The sequence below is a fragment of the Indicator indicator genome, chromosome 1, assembly GCF_027791375.1.
Source record: "Indicator indicator isolate 239-I01 chromosome 1, UM_Iind_1.1, whole genome shotgun sequence".
NCBI lineage: Eukaryota > Metazoa > Chordata > Aves > Piciformes > Indicatoridae > Indicator > Indicator indicator.
In genome coordinates, this window is record NC_072010.1 from 44757958 (window position 1) to 44775847 (window position 17890).

Here is a 17890-nt window from a genome sequence, read left to right on the forward strand (position 1 = left end):
GTCTCAGACTGTATTAACTCTGTTTAATGAAATGTTAAGAGTTTGAGGAGTTGGGATTTTTTATCTACTTGTGATATCAACTGGATTCATAATGGTTGCTTTGGAGGTAATTGTAGCATTTTATACACTATTTAAATAAAGAACTTAGATTCATGCTTAATCTTACTTCTCTTTTTACTTATTTTAATTTTGGAAGAAAAGGTTAATTACTAAAATCCAAATCTTGGAATAATTTGTATAGAACTCTTAAGTTCTTTTATTACAGGGGAAAAAAAGACACTAGATATTCATGTAATAAAATTTTCCATTAATTCATATTATGTAGACAGCTAATTTGATGATGATGGTGATTATTGTATTTTGCTGTAGGAGATTAAAGTCAAAATTGGTCCTTTGACTATATACATTTTTTTAAAGGTTAGGCCCACCCATGAATGAATAAAATGTATTTTGTATTTTTTTTTTTGCCTAGCCTGAATTCTTTCCTGGGCTGTTATTTCCTCCTCTCTCTGTTTGTTTTTTGTCGGGTTTTTTTTTTTTAGGGGGGGAGACTGGGGGTGCAGTTTTTTGGGTTTTTTTGCTTGGTTTGGTTGGGTTGGGGTTTTTGTTTGTTTTTTTAAATTAATTAGTAAATTAATGTGGAAAACTTTTTAATCCAATTTAAATCATTGAGAATTGGATGGTATGAGAAAATTTCTTCATATGAATACATGCAAAGTCCAGTATTTGAGAGGCAGTTCAATGGCATTATTGTGAATTATCAGTATTCAGGATCATGCTGAGATTATGTTCTTAGAGGTTGATAATAAAGCCTTCATAGTGTTGCTGCCCTCTGAGCTATCAGAAAGAACTTAGGTAGGCAGTATTGTGATGTCATTTGTAAATCCCTCATTGCATGACAGCAAGTACAGTTAGTACAGCCAAATTTTTCAGCTTATTTCAGAATAAGACTTTATATATGTTTTGTAAAGACAACCAGTATGGCTGTTTAATTGTTTTTCCAGATCTACCAGGAGAGCATAGGACATTGTTTGGAGGAACAATGGGGTCTCCTCTAAATAACCTTCTAGTAAACAGTGTTGTGGGTTTTTTTTAAATAGGGTATTTCAAATCCAGATTGTTTTTGCATTATTATTTGTAGTTTGTGTTCCCTTTGTAATCATCTGAACTTTACACTTTTGACCCTCTATCTTTAACTCTGGATAGCCAAGCCACACCAAAAAAAGGCTTGGATTTTTGATGTTTCCCACTCTAACATCATCACTTACCCCCAGATTTGGCCCCTTGTTGCCCTAGTGTCATTGTGTTGTCAGGAGGAACAAGTAACGAGGATGCTCCTTCAAAGCATAAATCAAGATGAAATTATACGTTATGCCTGAGTTGAGCCAATACAATGCCTTACCTCTTTGCTTCTGGTATTCATTCTCTCTCCTCCTCTTGCACCAGCTCTGGCACATGTCTCTAATGCTGCACTGGGACCATTCAGATCACTAAACAGAAACCTAAGCTGACTAAAAAAAGAAAACCACAAAAGTGAATTGCTGTCTGTTGGGCTAGCAGTTTAAATCACCTCTGGAAAGGGTCCAGCAAGGAAAAGAGCAAGTAAAAATATTTATATGTTAATATTACTTACCTGAGAAAAAGAGGACATTTTGTGTCCTAAACTGGAAAGTATAGCACACCAAGCTTCTGTGGCAGCCTGTGTCTACATCCAAACTTTACCCTTTTGTGCACATAACAGGAGTTTATAACTTAAAGGCACCAAAGTGCAGTTCTCTGTTAAGTGCTAAAATGAAATTGGATGATTTCAGTAAATCTTTTTAGCTGAAACTCTTGATCCATGATTCTTTTTATCTAGGATGGCTTTTTTTTCCCCCCCTTCTCTTCCAACAGGCAGGCTTTGACTAAAAGAAATATTTACCACGAGTTCTGTGATCTTGGCACTTCCATTGCCTTTCGTGCTTGATGCAGTTACTAGTATTCGGGAACATCAGAAGTGCAATTTTAGGCTTTATCCATTGGCTTGCAAACTTCAGATGAAAACTTAGAAGGGCAGTCTGTCAACACTCAGATGTTTGGCAAGACATTTTAGTACTCATTTTCTGAGGCTACATTTAAGAAGTTGTAAATTTCCTATGCTTTGATGTGTGTCATTGTATTATTTCTCCTGATATTTAAGATGCAGATGTATCATAGTAAAGAAAATCAATGAGGTGCACAAATAAATTATTTATTTTAGCTTTTCATAGTGCAGAGTGTACAAACTGACTTCCAGAATCTTGAAAATTAACCAACTTGTTTGTAGTTTTAATGTGGAGTTTATAATACACTGGGATTTTTGTGGGGGGAAAAAAAACCCAGACACAAGACAGCAAATATAACAAATGGAGTTCTTTTTATGTAGATAGAAGTCTTTTAGAAGGCATGAAAAATAACAAAAATGAGATAGTGGTGTAAGAAACACCAATGCAAGGCTTTAAAAAGGTGTTCTCTAATTGCTAAGATCAGTTTCAGTTTATATGAAGGTGTTAATTTACACTACCTGGAATCACCTGTGTGCAGTGCAGTCTGGCAATATAGAAGTTTTTAATCTAAGGAACTAGTCTTGTGAAACTATTATAGTAAGAAATATAAAGTTAAAATTTATGACCCAAGCAGTGCAAATGAAGGCTGTTTATAACATTCATTAATTTCCTGTAACACAATTGTTTATGCAGACATGATTAGTTATCAACACATGAATATTATGTAGTGGTTGAAAAGATAGAAAAAACTGCTGATATTTTATCTCCTTTACACATCTATGCACTTGAGGTGTATTAGCAGCTGTGCACACAAGTGATAGAATGTAAACTTGCTGATCTAGTCACATTATTGACACATTCATGTGTTACTGTGCCAAAGCTCTTCCAGTGAAGTTAGCAACCAGAAACTAGGCTCTGGCTATCTGCTGTGGGACAAAGTAGAAAACATGTAGTAGTAGTTTAAATAAACCTGTATCAATCAGTTAAATGGATACAGACACATGGGGTTTGATTGCTATTTGTTTACTTAAATCTGGTTAGTTTATGTCAGTAAATGGTGGTGTCACTCTAAATTGGAGTGCTAAATCTGTCTAAATATGTGTACCTGAATTAGTACAGACCTTAAACTAGACTGGGTTAAAATGTGTTCAGGTTAGCCATTGCAAGCTCCTGTTCTTTTTAAAAAATGTTTCAGTCAAAAACTCTTATTGAGATGTACTTGCTAAGATTAGGCTGACCAGGTTAATATTAAAATGTCAATTTCTTAAGTGACTGTTATTCTGAACTTATTTTCCCATTGACAGACCAGGAACTTTCCAAATCTGATGTGTAAGTCACCACTTATGAGTGAACTTGATGTTTTGCTTTTGCTAGTACGCATTTTTCCCCCTTCCTGGGTTTTCCCTGTTTCCTAACAAAAGGTCAAAATAACGCTGTTTAGTAACTGAATATTCTCTGGCCTTCACCACAGTAACTGAGCACCTCACAAATCTTTACACCTTAAATCAGAAAAGTATCACTACCACTGTTCTGCAGAAGCAACAACCACCATGAAAGAAACAGTGCTTTGCCCAAAACTCCCTAGTGGTAGAGGTTAAAGAGTTCACGTGTCCTAATGCAGTATCTTAACCATACTCATTCTTCTTTCTTTACCTGTTTCAGTTCAAAAGCCTGAAAAGAAATTCTCCTTACTGTTATTTTTTCCTAACTAGAGACAAATTAACTCTTTTCTCTAAATCATCTTCCTATATATGAACTAACTATATTTTGGAAATAGTTTCACAAGCAAATTATATTTTCACTTTGTATCATTCCAAGAATTTACATTCATTTTTTAATCCACACCTCCTGAAAAAGTCCTGAGAGTCTGTTGAAACTTAACATCTAATGATTTTTTAAGTTAGAACTGTTGAATGGAGATATATATATAGAGAGAGTGTATATATATATATATATATATATTTATATACAGAGAGAGAGAGACACACACACACATATATATTTTTTCTGGGAAAGAAAAAAAAACAGAGAAAAAACCCACAGCGTGTTGCAGTTCTTATGTGAATGAGCTTGAAAGTGTAGCTTATTTTGTCCAAGCAAACAAAGAATCTGATGGAGTGTAAGAAAAGAGGGTAAACATAAGGCATCGTTGTGTAGGTAAATAGTAAGAGGTGAGAAAAAGAACAAGTGACAAAGAAAGGTGAAGTTAACATAAGAGAGTTATTTAATTATCTTTAAAATGGAGAAAATCTGACCTGTTTGGGTTTCTTTTAGAAAATGGTTACCAAATACATCTTCCAAGTGTGTATAAGATTGAAGAGAGTCCGTGTGAGCAAACAGGAGGAACAGCTACTAATTAGTCCTGTTAGAATATGCATAGTTTGTTAATTGCTCTAAGAGTTTTTTAAAGAGCTTGTATAAATGATCAGGCTATGGTTCCCAAGAATTTATGCATGAATCTTGATGAATGTTAGATTTTAAACATGGCCACATGAATTATCAGAAGCATTTACAATTGCGTGACAAGTGGTGCAAAATATAAATGCTTCCACAGTGTCTGAGAATCTGGTAGTTTGTCTGCTGCATGCATTCGTCTTATCTTGGTGTTCTGCACAAACCTCTGCTACTTCGCTATAGTTGTCCAGTTACTTTGCCTACAAAAGTGAAATAAAAGCCAGGTGCTTTTATTCTTCTTTTCCTCTTCTGAGGAGAAGCAAGGTCTCCTGACCTATCTGTGCTTTGCCTTACTTTTGACTAGTTACTCCAATGTTCTCATGTTTATCTTGCTTACTTTTGTTATTCTCTTCGGGGGATGCCCCTCACTGCTAAATTCTCTATGCCCACAGTTTTCATTCCTTCTCAGCATTGACGTTTAGGACGCACTATGAGTTTTCAGTATTTCATTTAAAGTATGTCTAATACTATCCTTAGCTGTAACTAAGTAATGCTGAATAAGATTGGCTTTCTGTTCTAGGTTACTTCTAGTCAATGTGTTTGATTTGGGAACCTGGAGAGTAGCAACAGCTTCCCTCTTAAAAAAAAGAGAGGTAGGGAGAAGTTCAGAGGCTCATAAAAAGCTTTGGAGTCATAAGGGGGAGGGCAGAACGTGTTTAAGCAGGGGTGGAAACTTAGTGGATAAAAGGAGAAAACTGCTTTGTTGGGGGAGAGGGGAAGGAAGGGATATCTGCAGGGGTTGGGAAGACACAACTGAAAAGAAGTGATTTGTAACAGGTGTCTTCGAACAGTCTCTAGCTCTGCCTCTTTCCCCTGTTTTCTGTGTAAAAGATTGTACGTGATAATGTCAAAATTATTTGTGTTTCTACAGTGAATGACTTCCTGCTCATCTATGTGCTGCAACTTGTTTCGTATGGAAAGAAAAAAAAAAAAAGAGAGCTGTTGTACAATGCTTAGCTCTCTTTTTAAATGTTAAGCCGCAGAGTAATTATCATTTTTCTTATGCTACGTTTATGTTCCAAGACTCTAGTTTCTATTAATGTTCTGCATGTTTTCTAAGTAGATTACAGGGACATTTCTGCATCACAAGTAAGCCCTGGAGCTATTCTCAGCTTTAAGCTTGGAGAAACAAAGTGACATTTACATTGCTAAACGAGGGTAGAGAAGTTTCTGGCTCATTTTTACAAGGAAAAATACTCTCCTAAGCAGTATTTCTCATGTTTATTATCTATTTTGTTGCTGTTCAGCTTTAATAAAACTTGAATTCTGAATAGCAGTGAATTTAGGAAAAAAGAAGGACTTAACAGCTGGATGCATTCATTATTTTATTGGAGCAGTATTGTTCAGAATGTCTTATTAGTTTTCCTGTATATTCTTCAAAGAATTACCTTTCCATTTGCAGTGGTATAACCTAAATGGTGATTTTTTTTGCTCAGGGTTTTTTTGTGTGTGTCTTTTTAGAATAGCACAGGGTTTAGTAATATCAGTTAATGTAAGTGAAATATAAATACATTTTTTGCTCTCAAAAATATGACATTTCATAGACAAATTTCAACTTATTTATGGATTATGGAATGGAATTGATGTGCATTTTAAATTATGTCTTTTTAGAGAGACAAGTGATAAACATTTAAAAATAAACCATTGGATGTTGAATAATCTGAAATTGTTCAGATTTTTCAGAAGATTTAATCAATTCATTTTTCGTGTATCAGCTATGAATATTTCCATCACATTCTGCGGTTTGTCCATCTGGGCAAAAATTTTACTTTTGCTCACTTTATGGCAGCATTTGAATATTACCAAGTGGAAAGTGAATTTAAATACTCTTTAAATACCAAAGACAGGGAGAATCAAACTAAAAAGTTACCCTGTCAGAAAACGCAGGAACTTGTACATAATAATTTAGGCAAATAAGGCTGTTTTGACATGTTAGCATTTTTAGCATCTGTTTCCTGTAAGCAGAACTTACTCAGAAAGCATACTATTTAATAAACTTGAATTTGCATAAAGAAACACCACAATGGCTCAGATTAAAAAAAAAATGTTTGAGGGTTTAGTCCTAGTTATAATTGCAAATATATTCCTGACCGTCAATACAAAAAGTGAAAAAAACTTTCAGAATTTGGCATGCAAGTTCTGAAATATGAGAAAAAAATATTGCTTGTTTTTCTTAAGAAGCTTTAACTGGTAAGAGCAAATTTAAGATACGTCTGAAACAGGCAGAGATTTTTATGTATCTAAAAAGACAGAAGCTGTTCACTGCAGGGACTGAGCCATTTTATTGTTGCCACAGTTGTAACGTGTTCACCTTATAAAGCTGCCAGTAGTTACAGATCTGTCAGTTCATTGAAAGTTTTATATGCACTGGAATATAGAGAACTTCTGAATTAAGTGTAGTGCAGAAAAGCTATCAACATCCTGCATATGGTCTGGCATCTTTCCACCATCCAGTTACCAGGTTCATTTGTTTGATCAGAACATTTCATACTGTCTTCCAGTTTCTAGCTTTACAATGTGTATCCATGTGCCTAGGATGGCCATATGTGCAAATCTCATACCAGAATTCTTGCTGACTTCTCATATTTCCAGTACAGCTGCAATTGAGGATGTAACTATGTCAAAAACACCCTGCCTTGCATGAGGGATTAAACCCTTTCTTGTGATGTTTCCTTAATTGCATACGTGGTTGTTAAAATCTTCTTTGAGCTCTGTTACATGTGCAGGTTTTACTCCTGATAGACACAAGCCCAGGATTTTCCAGTGCTGAAGCTGAATTTGCACTGCTTGTGCCACTCCATCATACCCATCTGTAGTCATAAATAGTGGAATGGAATGACATACTATTTGCTTAATTTTGTGGTCACACCTAAATGGAGCTTCTGTAGTGTATTTCTAGTATTTTACACTTTGTAATCATTAATGCCCAATGTCATTAATTCTTTGATAATAGCTTTGGTCTTTTTTCCACTTTCAGTCAAAAAATGTAGCCAAATATAGCCCTTCTGCAGTGTATCTTTATCAGTTTGGCAGAAATAAAACTCTTGAAGAACAGTTCTAAAGTAATTATTTGTGTGAATTGTTGGGGATTCTAAAGAGGAGACTTTCTAGGCACTATTTTACTCATTCTTTGAAAATGACATGTATGTCAGATGTTCCAAAGCTGAACTGCAACCAGGGTTCTCAACAAGAGCCCTCTCCATCTTAGTATCAGCTGTTAAATGATATTTTATTTTTCATACACCTTCACTTTCTCAGAATATCACAGTTGGAATCTAATAGGGATCCAAGTAAGGAAATGCACAGATGTCATAGAGGACAATATCCTTTGTATCTTCTCTGCCACCACCTTATATGCCCATCAAGCTTGACCCTACTGAACACCCTAAGACAGACAAATGTGAAGAGAATTCCTTCTTAACAACCCTGCCCTACCCTTTTCCAAATTGAGATCACTTTCTCTCAAAAAAGGAGTTATAGGAAGTATAAATTTACTTTGTTTTCTCTGAATCCTCCTAAGAACATTTGTGTATTGAACATGAACTTTTAATTCTTGAGAGACTGATAAAAAAGATTCTGAAATGTGCTCTTCACTAAGCACTACCAAATGGCTACAGCATTCTTAACTGCTGGTTTAGGTTTCTCAAATCATTATTTTTAACATATCCATCACTTCATTTTCTGAACTCTGCTTTTCCCTGTGCTGACTTGTTGAAGACTGCAGTAGCCGCCTAGATGGGAGGATATGTGCATGTGAAGACAGATTGCATTGACTTAGCATGGGCATGTTTTTTATCCCACTACACTTGCATGTTCTATTACAGCTATTGTTTTTATTGTTGTTTTTTTGGAAGTTAATATAGTCACCAGACTGCTAAACTCAAACCTACTATTTGGCTCTCACATTGAGAAGAGTCCAGTCTCTGGAATCAAGGTGTAGTGTACTGTCTCTTGGGAAGCAGGTTTTTTGTCTGGTCCCTTCTATGCAAGGGGGTGTGGGAGTTTGGGTGTACAGTCTTCTTGGACATAGAGACAGTGCTGCAATCTTTCATGTTTCTGCAGACTGGATACATATTTTTATTTTGAGTTATAGCTTAACCACATGGGGACCATATGGCAGTTCAAGTGAAGAATACAAGCTTTCCAAAGTAGCTCCTGAACGTGCATGCTTTACTCTAACAGTACAGAGGACTTACAGATTGGAGGCAGAAAAACACATCTAAATTCATCATCTTAGTGCTTGACTCACAAATTCTAAGAGATCTTACATTCTGATCAGCATCTCTGAGGGAAACAAACCTCTGGTTGTACCCCTTTCTCCAGATTTTTCTGGTTTTGTCATTGAAATTTATTTTCTTGTTTAAAGATCGTAGTATTTAGTACCTTATCTGTTTCCATTATTCTGCTGGGAATTTATGCTGTTTCTTCTATGGGAACACTTGTTAGTCATCAAAATTCAGTGGTTGTGCCAGAATCTGATACATTTTGTAGGACAGAAATTTCTTGTTAGGCTTCCACAGTAGAAGTTCTCTATTTTAAAATGGAGTTTTAATCCAAGGTGAAGTTTGCAATCATAAATTGCTATGTAATTAGGCAACGTAAAGCTAAAAGGAGAAGACCATTTGTTGTGGTAAAGGTTCCATTAACTGTACATGCTGTTGTTACAGTCACTTTTGCTGTAGAGGATATTTATCTGAGTGCAGTAACCATGAGCTCTACTGCATGAGGAAGAAGCCAGATGGACCTGACATCCATTGGCTTCTGTGATGATTTTAATGACATGGAAAAAAACCATTCAATTTGCCATCAGGATATATTGTCTTCAGAGAGTTAGATGTCACTTTCTCCTGTGCACTTTCCAACTGTTCAGTTTGATCTGTGTAAAGTTTCTTTTTAAGATCATTGTATGGAGATTATTTGAAGGCGTGAGACAGCCTTGCTATAAGAACATAAGAACTGACATATATGTAATTGATTCCTGGAAGCCAGGTACTTTTTCTTGAGACTGCTATTTTGCATCTGCTTCCAGGGCATGATATATAAATATATATCACATTAACTACATATATAAATTTACATATTTATTGTAATTATAGACACATATATATAATGTTAAGGGTCTAAGCAAGCTTTTGAGTGCACAGAGAGGATCCTTTTTTGCTTCAACTATAGTAACATGACAGTGACATTAAAAAGTCCTTGTTTACACTCCACTGAAAAGAAATGGAATTACTATCTTGATAAGTACCTGTTAGGGTTCATGTAGGCAATTTTTTCATATACATCATCAATTATTTCCATGATAAAACAGCATTCCTTTTTATGCCTCTATCATTTTCTGTATTAGGCAATTCTTTTCCATTTTGATTACGTAAGTTACTATTTTGTTATAACATTTAATATTACACTAATTGTGAATTTTTGTAGTATTGAATTAGATGTTTTTCTAGTACAAAAACCCATGTTAAGACAGATCCGTTTATAGTATCTATAACTCAAAATATGTTTATATTTTATATCACTGCATGCCTTATTTTTTGCATTTGCTCATCTTTGTCTTCTAGTTACATTGCTTGTTGAAGGAATCAAATTTTGTCATTCATATTTCCAAACTGATCTTCAGTCTCCTGTTTTTATAGGTATAATTTCAATTATCCGTAATAAACAGATAAATGGCTCCAAGGAGACCTTATTGTGGTCTTCCAGTATCTGAAGGGGGCCTACAAGAAAGCTGGGGAGGGACTTTGTATGTTGTCAGGTAGCGATAAGACTAGGGGGAATGGAGCAAAACTTTAAGTGGGTAGATTCAGATTGGATGTTAGGAAGAAGTTTTACACCATGAGGGTGGTGAGACACTGGAACAGGTTGCCCAGGGAGGTGGTAGAAGCTCAATCCCTGAGGTTTTTAAAGCCAGGCTGGATGTGGCTCTGAGCAACCTGATCTAGTGGAGGATGTCCCTGTCCATGGCAGGGGGGTTGGAACTAGATGATCTTTTAGGTCCCTTCCAACCATAACAATTCTATGATTCTATGAAAAACAATTTTAAATAAAACATAACTTATTTTTACTTGCTACAAGGTTAGATATCATCAATCTCAGATTCCTTTGAAATATGAGTAACACAAGCAGATAGCATCCAACTAGTTTGCTTTTTTTTTACTTTATCTTTTAAAAAATGATAGACACTTCTTTGGTTTGGTTCCTTTAACACTGTTTTAAGTGCTTGATGAATATAAGATGATATACCGGTTTTGCAGACTGTAAGAGTTCCATAACAACAGCACTGATAGCATTTAGCCTAAAACCAGGGTAGAAATAGGGAAAAATCCCAAAGCAGAAAACATTTTAATTGATGAACATCATGGAAAAGATTGGTGCCTGTCCTTTGTCAGTACCTTTTCTGTTCGTGTATTGGCACACACAATTGCTTTTGCTATTTTTAACTCAGGTTGTTAGACACTATAGTACCGAAAATTAATTGAATTAAGCAAGTAAGTTCTTCTATTTACAGTGCAATACATGTTATCTTACCTCACCTTCTGCTACATTGTTCCCATTCTTCTCAGTCCATTCATTCTAATCACTTATTTTTAATTCCAGTACTTTATGGTTGTGTATGCAAAAGTTTCAGTGATTCTTTTATAGTAATCTTCATTAAATGTGAATTAATCTACATAGGTGGTATACTGGATGTTAGATTGTTCTAATGTGTATTCAAGAAAACTTAACATGAGTAGCTAATCTGTGGTGTGAAAGCCTGTTATAAAAATGCAGTTCTTTTTAACACAGCAATTCAATACTTCTATATGTGTGCAAGAATAACTATGATTGTGTGTTGGCTATTCAGGATGAAAGTGTTAGATGATGTAGAAAGAGAGATAAGGAGAGTGAGGTGAGAAATGGATTCAGCTTATGGCAACTAAATTTAGGTATCTAAATGGAGGTGTCTGTGATGAGGCAAGTGTCATACTTTGTTTTATAGTCAGTAGCAGCCTAGTCAATATGGCTAGTGTTGTTACAACATGATTCAGCCAACACACCAATAGGTGTCCATTTCTGAATGAATCACTTTCGAAGCTACAATGTCTGTAATGGAAAATTAGATTCCTAGCTCATGTGTAGATGCGTTTAGGAACATAAAGTTAGGTCTTATAAGCCAGAGTTTAAATCTCACTTAATGTGTTACACAGGTCACTGCTTTGTTTTTTGACATTTGTGCTGGTGGGTAGAGCAGGTTAGCATCCTTAACAAAAATTCAGTGTGTTTCTGTGGACAGACTTTCAAGTACTTAATAGCAGAGTATAGCCCTGATACTTGCTTATATGGATGACACTCATTGTGCATAAACAGTGATTTTGTGCCAGGTACATACTTCAGCTTTTTCACTTGTTCCATCTTAACCCAGCTCTTCTTGATGACTGCATTATTTTCCATGCATCTGCACTGCCACATCCCCACAGAATATTGCATAAGCAGGGAGTGGGTGCTTGTGTTCCTGAAGCTTGAGACAGTAAGACCAAAGCTGTAAAGCCAACAGATAGAGGAGCTGGGTGAATCCACTCAGAGGTGTTAGTACTCATAGTCCTCCAAAAAAGGATTGCAGAGCCCTCAGACCTGGAAGCCTCCACACTGTGACACACAGCTTGCATAGCATGGCTTGCTTGTACATCCAGGAGCCAGACTAGCAAGACCAAATACCTCCACTAAAACTGGGACATGCAGATCTTTAGCAATACTATTTCTACAGTGCACTGACTAACTGAAGTGAATACCATAAGTGAACAATTTGCACACCTTAGTCTGGACATAGGACTATGGACCTGACACAGCAGAAATGTGTAAAAATGTAAATAATTCATTTCTCTTCACATCTTTGTTTACATAGCTTATCCTGACACTAATTATGTCCTTCTACACAAAAGATTTTTCCCATCCTTTTTTAACTCTATACCTATGTTCCCCTTTAATCTCAAGATCCTGCTCACACTGGAACAAGTTCACAAATTACTGCTAGGCACAATCTCCAGAACTTCTTTTTCTTTGCTATCTTTCTAGATCAACTTGCCAGTATTTTTAATATTAGTGAATCATAGTAGCATAGTAACAGTAGCAGGTAGTGCAAATAACTCTCTGTTTAGAGTTTAAAGCTAAGTATTAAGGTTGTGTTCAGGAGCAGAGAAATCTAAAGAGGTGGTAAAATTATTGCAGTTGACAGAACTTTGTTTTCAGTATTTATTTGGTTAAAAACAGCAAGTCGCTTGCAAATGTGTTGGGCCAATTTTATTTTCTTGTTCAGCAGTACACATACCAGTGATTCTTTTGGATTCAGTATTTCCTGTGCTATTTTGCCAAGTTTGTTAAGGTCTTTCTCACTAAATGTGGAAGGATTTTATAATAAATATTAAGGAAACTTTAGCTAACTTCTCGTGATAAATTTGGCTGTGATGCCAAAAGAATTTCTTAATTGTAGGCTAATTTGTCATCCCTACTCCCTGTCATTCCTTCCCTTAGCTTCACATTAGAGAACTCTCCTGTCTCTCTAGAGCCTATTCCTAGTCTGAAAACAGACAGGCCTGTCAAGTACAGGGCTGATACTGTGAAGTAGAGAAGACCTTAGATCTTGCTGAGTGGATCTTGACACAAGAGAATTTGATCCTACACATACAGGTTTCAACTATTTGTGAAATAAATCCGCTTGACAGTTTTTGGGTTTTGTCTTGTTCAAACGTGCAACTGTTTGGTCCACAAAATAATGCAGTTTAAGTATAGGAACAGCATTTGTTAATGTCAAAACATTAAGTACAATTTAATCTCCTACGATGGTGTATTTATTTGCTGTATATTTGCTTGAGTTATTTTCATCAAGAAATGCTGTCTATGTGTCGCTTTGGCAACATCTTTGCAGAGTTTACAACTTTGAAAAACATGTTGGCATCAACTGTGCAGTCCTTTTAAACAGCTGCTCTGCAGTCATGCTGTTTCAACATGCCACCACACATGGCTGAATTATGCAAATAGTTAATATTAAATGACTGAGATACAAGAACAATTTGTACACTTGAGCCACAAAGCCAGCCTGTGGAGTTTAACATGCATTCATATAACTGAGCTGGTATGGGACAATTTAAAGTCAACTACATGATTCTTTTGACTTTGTATCTTGTTTACAGCAGTGGACAGACAGAAGGTGTATGTCAGGAATGTTATAAAAGGCTGAGGGTTTTTTTAAAATGATTACTACTAATGCAATTAAAATAGAATGTGCATCAGTGTAATTTTGGGGCAAGTACTAAGAAATAGGTAAGATATAACAAAATGTTTGTCATTCAGCTACCAATATAAGCTACCCTGTTCTGGTTGAGAGCTATGATATAACATTAATTATATAGAATACTAACACATTAACAGTAAAGCTTATTGAAGGCAACAGCATTTGTAAAGAGCAAGCAGACAAAGCCAGTACTAGTTAAAAAAGAGTAAAATTGTCTTAATATTTACTTTTGAAAGTCTTTTCTACTGCCCCTGCTGTTCTAGTTTTGCAATAACGAATGCTCTAAATAATAACAGCACAATGAATAATAACAATAAGTAGTGCCTTGGATTCTATAACTTTTTTAATAGTAATTACACCCATTCCATGTGAGGGGAGGGAATCTTAGGCACTGTGATGAAAGACGACAGAAGATGGCCAGTTACGACCAGAAAATACGGTTTTTCCTGTCTCACTGTACGTACATTTTGAATAATCTGTGTTGCTCAGCTAAGCAGTAAGATAAGGTTGCTTTTTAAATTATTACAAATTGTTTGCAAAACCAATTATTAGAACATACCAAAAAGTCTGCATTTCTCTATGCATTTGTTTTTCTTTTCCCATGTTGGAACTTTGATTTTTCAAAAAAATTATTTTCCACTCCAATCCTGGGTTTGCTGTAGGTCCTCTTAAGGTTTGTCATTGATTTTTCATTTCTGATCGGGATATAAAGACATATATAAATTTTTAGCAATGCAAGACCTAGCATTTGAAAGTACAATTTGTCACACTCACTCAAATTGGATTTATAAACTCACATCAGCCTAACAAAACAAATTCAAGACTTAAGTTAAATGGAAGCTTAATTTGAAAGAGAGAGTGGATTCCTTATTATACAGTAAATGTTTTTTATAGCCTTTAAGCAACAGAGATTCTGAGTAGTGTAAATCCTGTATGCCTCTTTTTTAATTTTCTTACTTTTACTAGTGTCCAATTAGTAATGTTATTAGTTATGCCAAATGTATGTTCATGCTTGTTAGATTTACCGATCCATTTACACATTTGGGTTAGTGAATATAAATTTATCATTAACAAATAAATATTTAATAGTTTCAAATGTAATTTTACTGAATAACTTAGCATTGTTCTTTTGTGGTTTTATAGGAACTAGCCACAATGAAACAGATTCTAATTAGTCTACATGGTAAACACTATGAGCAAAATTTACCTCAGCCTCATACTGATGTAAAAAGTGCCATGGCAAAAAACAAAACAAACCCTTCAGTAAAACTACTGCCAGAACATGAAGATGGGAATGTGTTTACACCTAAGCCAACACTATTTGTAAGTACCATGATAAGAGTAAGTGCTATAAGCTTTATTGATAATACTCTTCACTTCTTAAAATGAAAAACGTGGCTTTATCCTGCAAGGGGATGTATCTTTAATTCAGCTGAATACTTGCAATTCTTTATGGGAATGGTCAAAGCTGAGGAGATAAATTATGGTTTATAATGTTATTTAGCTGTTTGGTATCTCTGCATCTTAAATTTACAATGAGATAGATTATTTATTTTAAGTTAATATTACTATATTAAGAGTGGTTAGCAAAATTTTAATAGCTGAAGGGATCCACAGACTATGTATACAATTTTAAATCTCCCCTGATCATGTATGAGGTGAGTGTGTGTATGTACACAGAGAGAGAGGAGCAGAAGCAAGGAAACAGGTGTATTTATGTGTACTTATATATTTATATTAATGTGTATATATGTCTAAATATCTTTTTTTTAAAACTACATGCCCAGTATTGGTATTACCTCTATTACTATGGGTACATGATACTGTAAAATGTGGTTTATGTCATTAGAAACTAAATGCTTGGATTTAAATACTTCAAGTGTCTTACTTCAGACTTAGTGCCTCTAGTATTTGAAAGCTTCAAGAAAATCATTTAGAAGTTTCTGACTATGACTGTGTCTAAACTGATATATTTAAGAGAGCCAAGTTGCAATGCTGAATCAAAAAACAAATCATGACATTTATTTACACTTAAAACTACTTTAGGGTAGACTGTATCCACACTACATAGCATATGTGCTATTTTGATTCAGCTATACATCTACATGTTTTTTTTCCTTTTTTTTTACCTGGTAGAGATTTTAAAATTCAGTATCTTAAACAAGATGAGGTTTATATTGTAGCATATCAGATACTGAGTTTATAATACAAAATGTAGGAAATTATTAAATCTCTTGGATGTGTTTTTGAGGGCATTTGGGGATTTTAGGAGTTCAAAATTTGCTTGGATAGCATCATGTAAGACGAAACACAGGCATACCCAGTGTTGTCTCGTCCACAACCCTTTCAGTAGTATGAAATCATACTGCCTAAACATCATCTTTGAAGGAGCTATTCAGTGCTTTTACACTTAGAAATTGTGACCAATTTATCTTCAAAAAATTCTAGGCTTTTCAGACTTTTGAGTAGGGAACCGAACATGGACGGACAGCAAGGTTTCTTCCTAGATGAGAAAAGAAGTTAGTAGTACTGTGAAAACCCTGCTAGATTAGGTCAATTTCTAGAATTTCAAAAGCTTGCACAAATAGAGCAGAATTTTTTTTTTTTTTTGTGCAGCTGAGATCTTCTAAATGAAGGAAAGATGAAGATTAAAATCTGATGGGATCTCCCACTAAAAGGCCTGCTGAATAAACTTGATTTTGTAATGGAATGGTTATTAAGTCTTAGAGGAAAGAACAAATAAAGAGCAGACAGAAAATGGAACTAGAAAGGGACAAGTTTAGGGACAACAGACCATGGAGACAGTACTCACTAACACAAGAGATTATACCCAAACTTGAAAGCAGAACAGTCTTTACTTTGTTCAACCTTCAGGTGGTTTTATTTCTGTATACAACCAACCACCGAATTTGCCACAAGAATGTTAATCAATTGTGATGGTATAGCAGTAGCCCGTAGGATTATGAGGGCAAGGCAAAGTTGCTCACAAATAATTCTCTGTGATTAGAATATTTTCTACACCATCAGAATACTGCTGAATTCTTTTACTTTTAATTCTAAACCTTTAAAGACCATGTTTCTGCATAAAGTGTTGGTCAGTTAAGCCAAACGTAAGATCTCTTTTCTGAGTTCCATCCCCTTGTCAACTGGGAAAGTCAGATATTATTTCAAATGAAACCTATTTATGGCACATTTGATGCATGCTTTTATTGTGATTGGCATTTTTAAATCATTTAATTATTGTATAATTTTCTTTTTAAAACGATGAAATAGGGAGGTTTAAATGCAGATAGGTACAGATAATAATAACTTTAAATGCATAATCTTGTTTTTAATTTATTTGCATTTAAGTAAACACAATCACTGTGAACTACATAGTAGGAAGGAAAGAGACTTTAGTGGAGATTGCGTATTTTTCTTCTGACTTCCACTGTCTTACCATCCACATGTTCTTTGTTTTACAGACAAATAAAGAGGCACCTGTATGGTACAAGAAACTGCAGAAGAAAGCATCACCATAGCATTTTTCCAAAAAATTATTCAAAATAATCCTTTGGGGAGCTTTTATTTGGAGAAAGTTGTTTTCACCACAACGATGCTCTTTCTGCCATAAAAGCAGACAACTGTTTAGTTTCTAACTGTTCTTCTTTGCCTGTCAAATAGTCTTATGTGTCACAAAATAATTTTTAGATCTGTCCTGTGAATAAAATGTGTGGAAATGATGCATGCAATGGTTTTACTAAACATGTATTTGAAATTTTAAAGATAAATAAACACTGGGATATTGTGCACTTTTATAGTCTGGGCAGTTAAAGGACATGTTATTCAGAGTGTTCAAATTAATGCATGTTTCAGCTTATTTATATTGTTTTTCTTGGCCCCTGTGTTTCATGCCACATTCCTTGCAACTATTCTGGCTCATAGAAATTTAAAAAATATACACAACTTAGCATCAGACTATGTCCTACTCTCTATGAAGGAAATTCATGTCAAGTGGAAAAAAAAATCAATCCTTACCAACCTTGATTTGTGCAGTTTGTCACTTGATGTCATCTGTTCTGGCAAAAGGGTATTTAAAATATTCTAAAAAAGCAATAATTATCTTAATTATCAGCACTGCAACTTCTTAATTGTCTAGAGA

At 34.9% G+C, this 17890-nt stretch overlaps 1 protein-coding gene across 1 annotated transcript in view; it reads left to right on the forward strand.

The window, feature by feature from the left end:
* The window catches only part of PIBF1 (progesterone immunomodulatory binding factor 1), a 124415-nt gene extending 107145 nt beyond the window's left edge, over nucleotides 1-17270 (forward strand). The window contains exons 16-17 of the mRNA XM_054385371.1: nucleotides 14893-15072; nucleotides 17214-17270. Of these exons, the coding sequence (XP_054241346.1) occupies nucleotides 14893-15072; nucleotides 17214-17270 (237 nt within the window). The remainder of the gene's footprint in view (nucleotides 1-14892; nucleotides 15073-17213) is intronic.
* The last annotated feature ends 620 nt before the right edge of the window (nucleotides 17271-17890 follow it).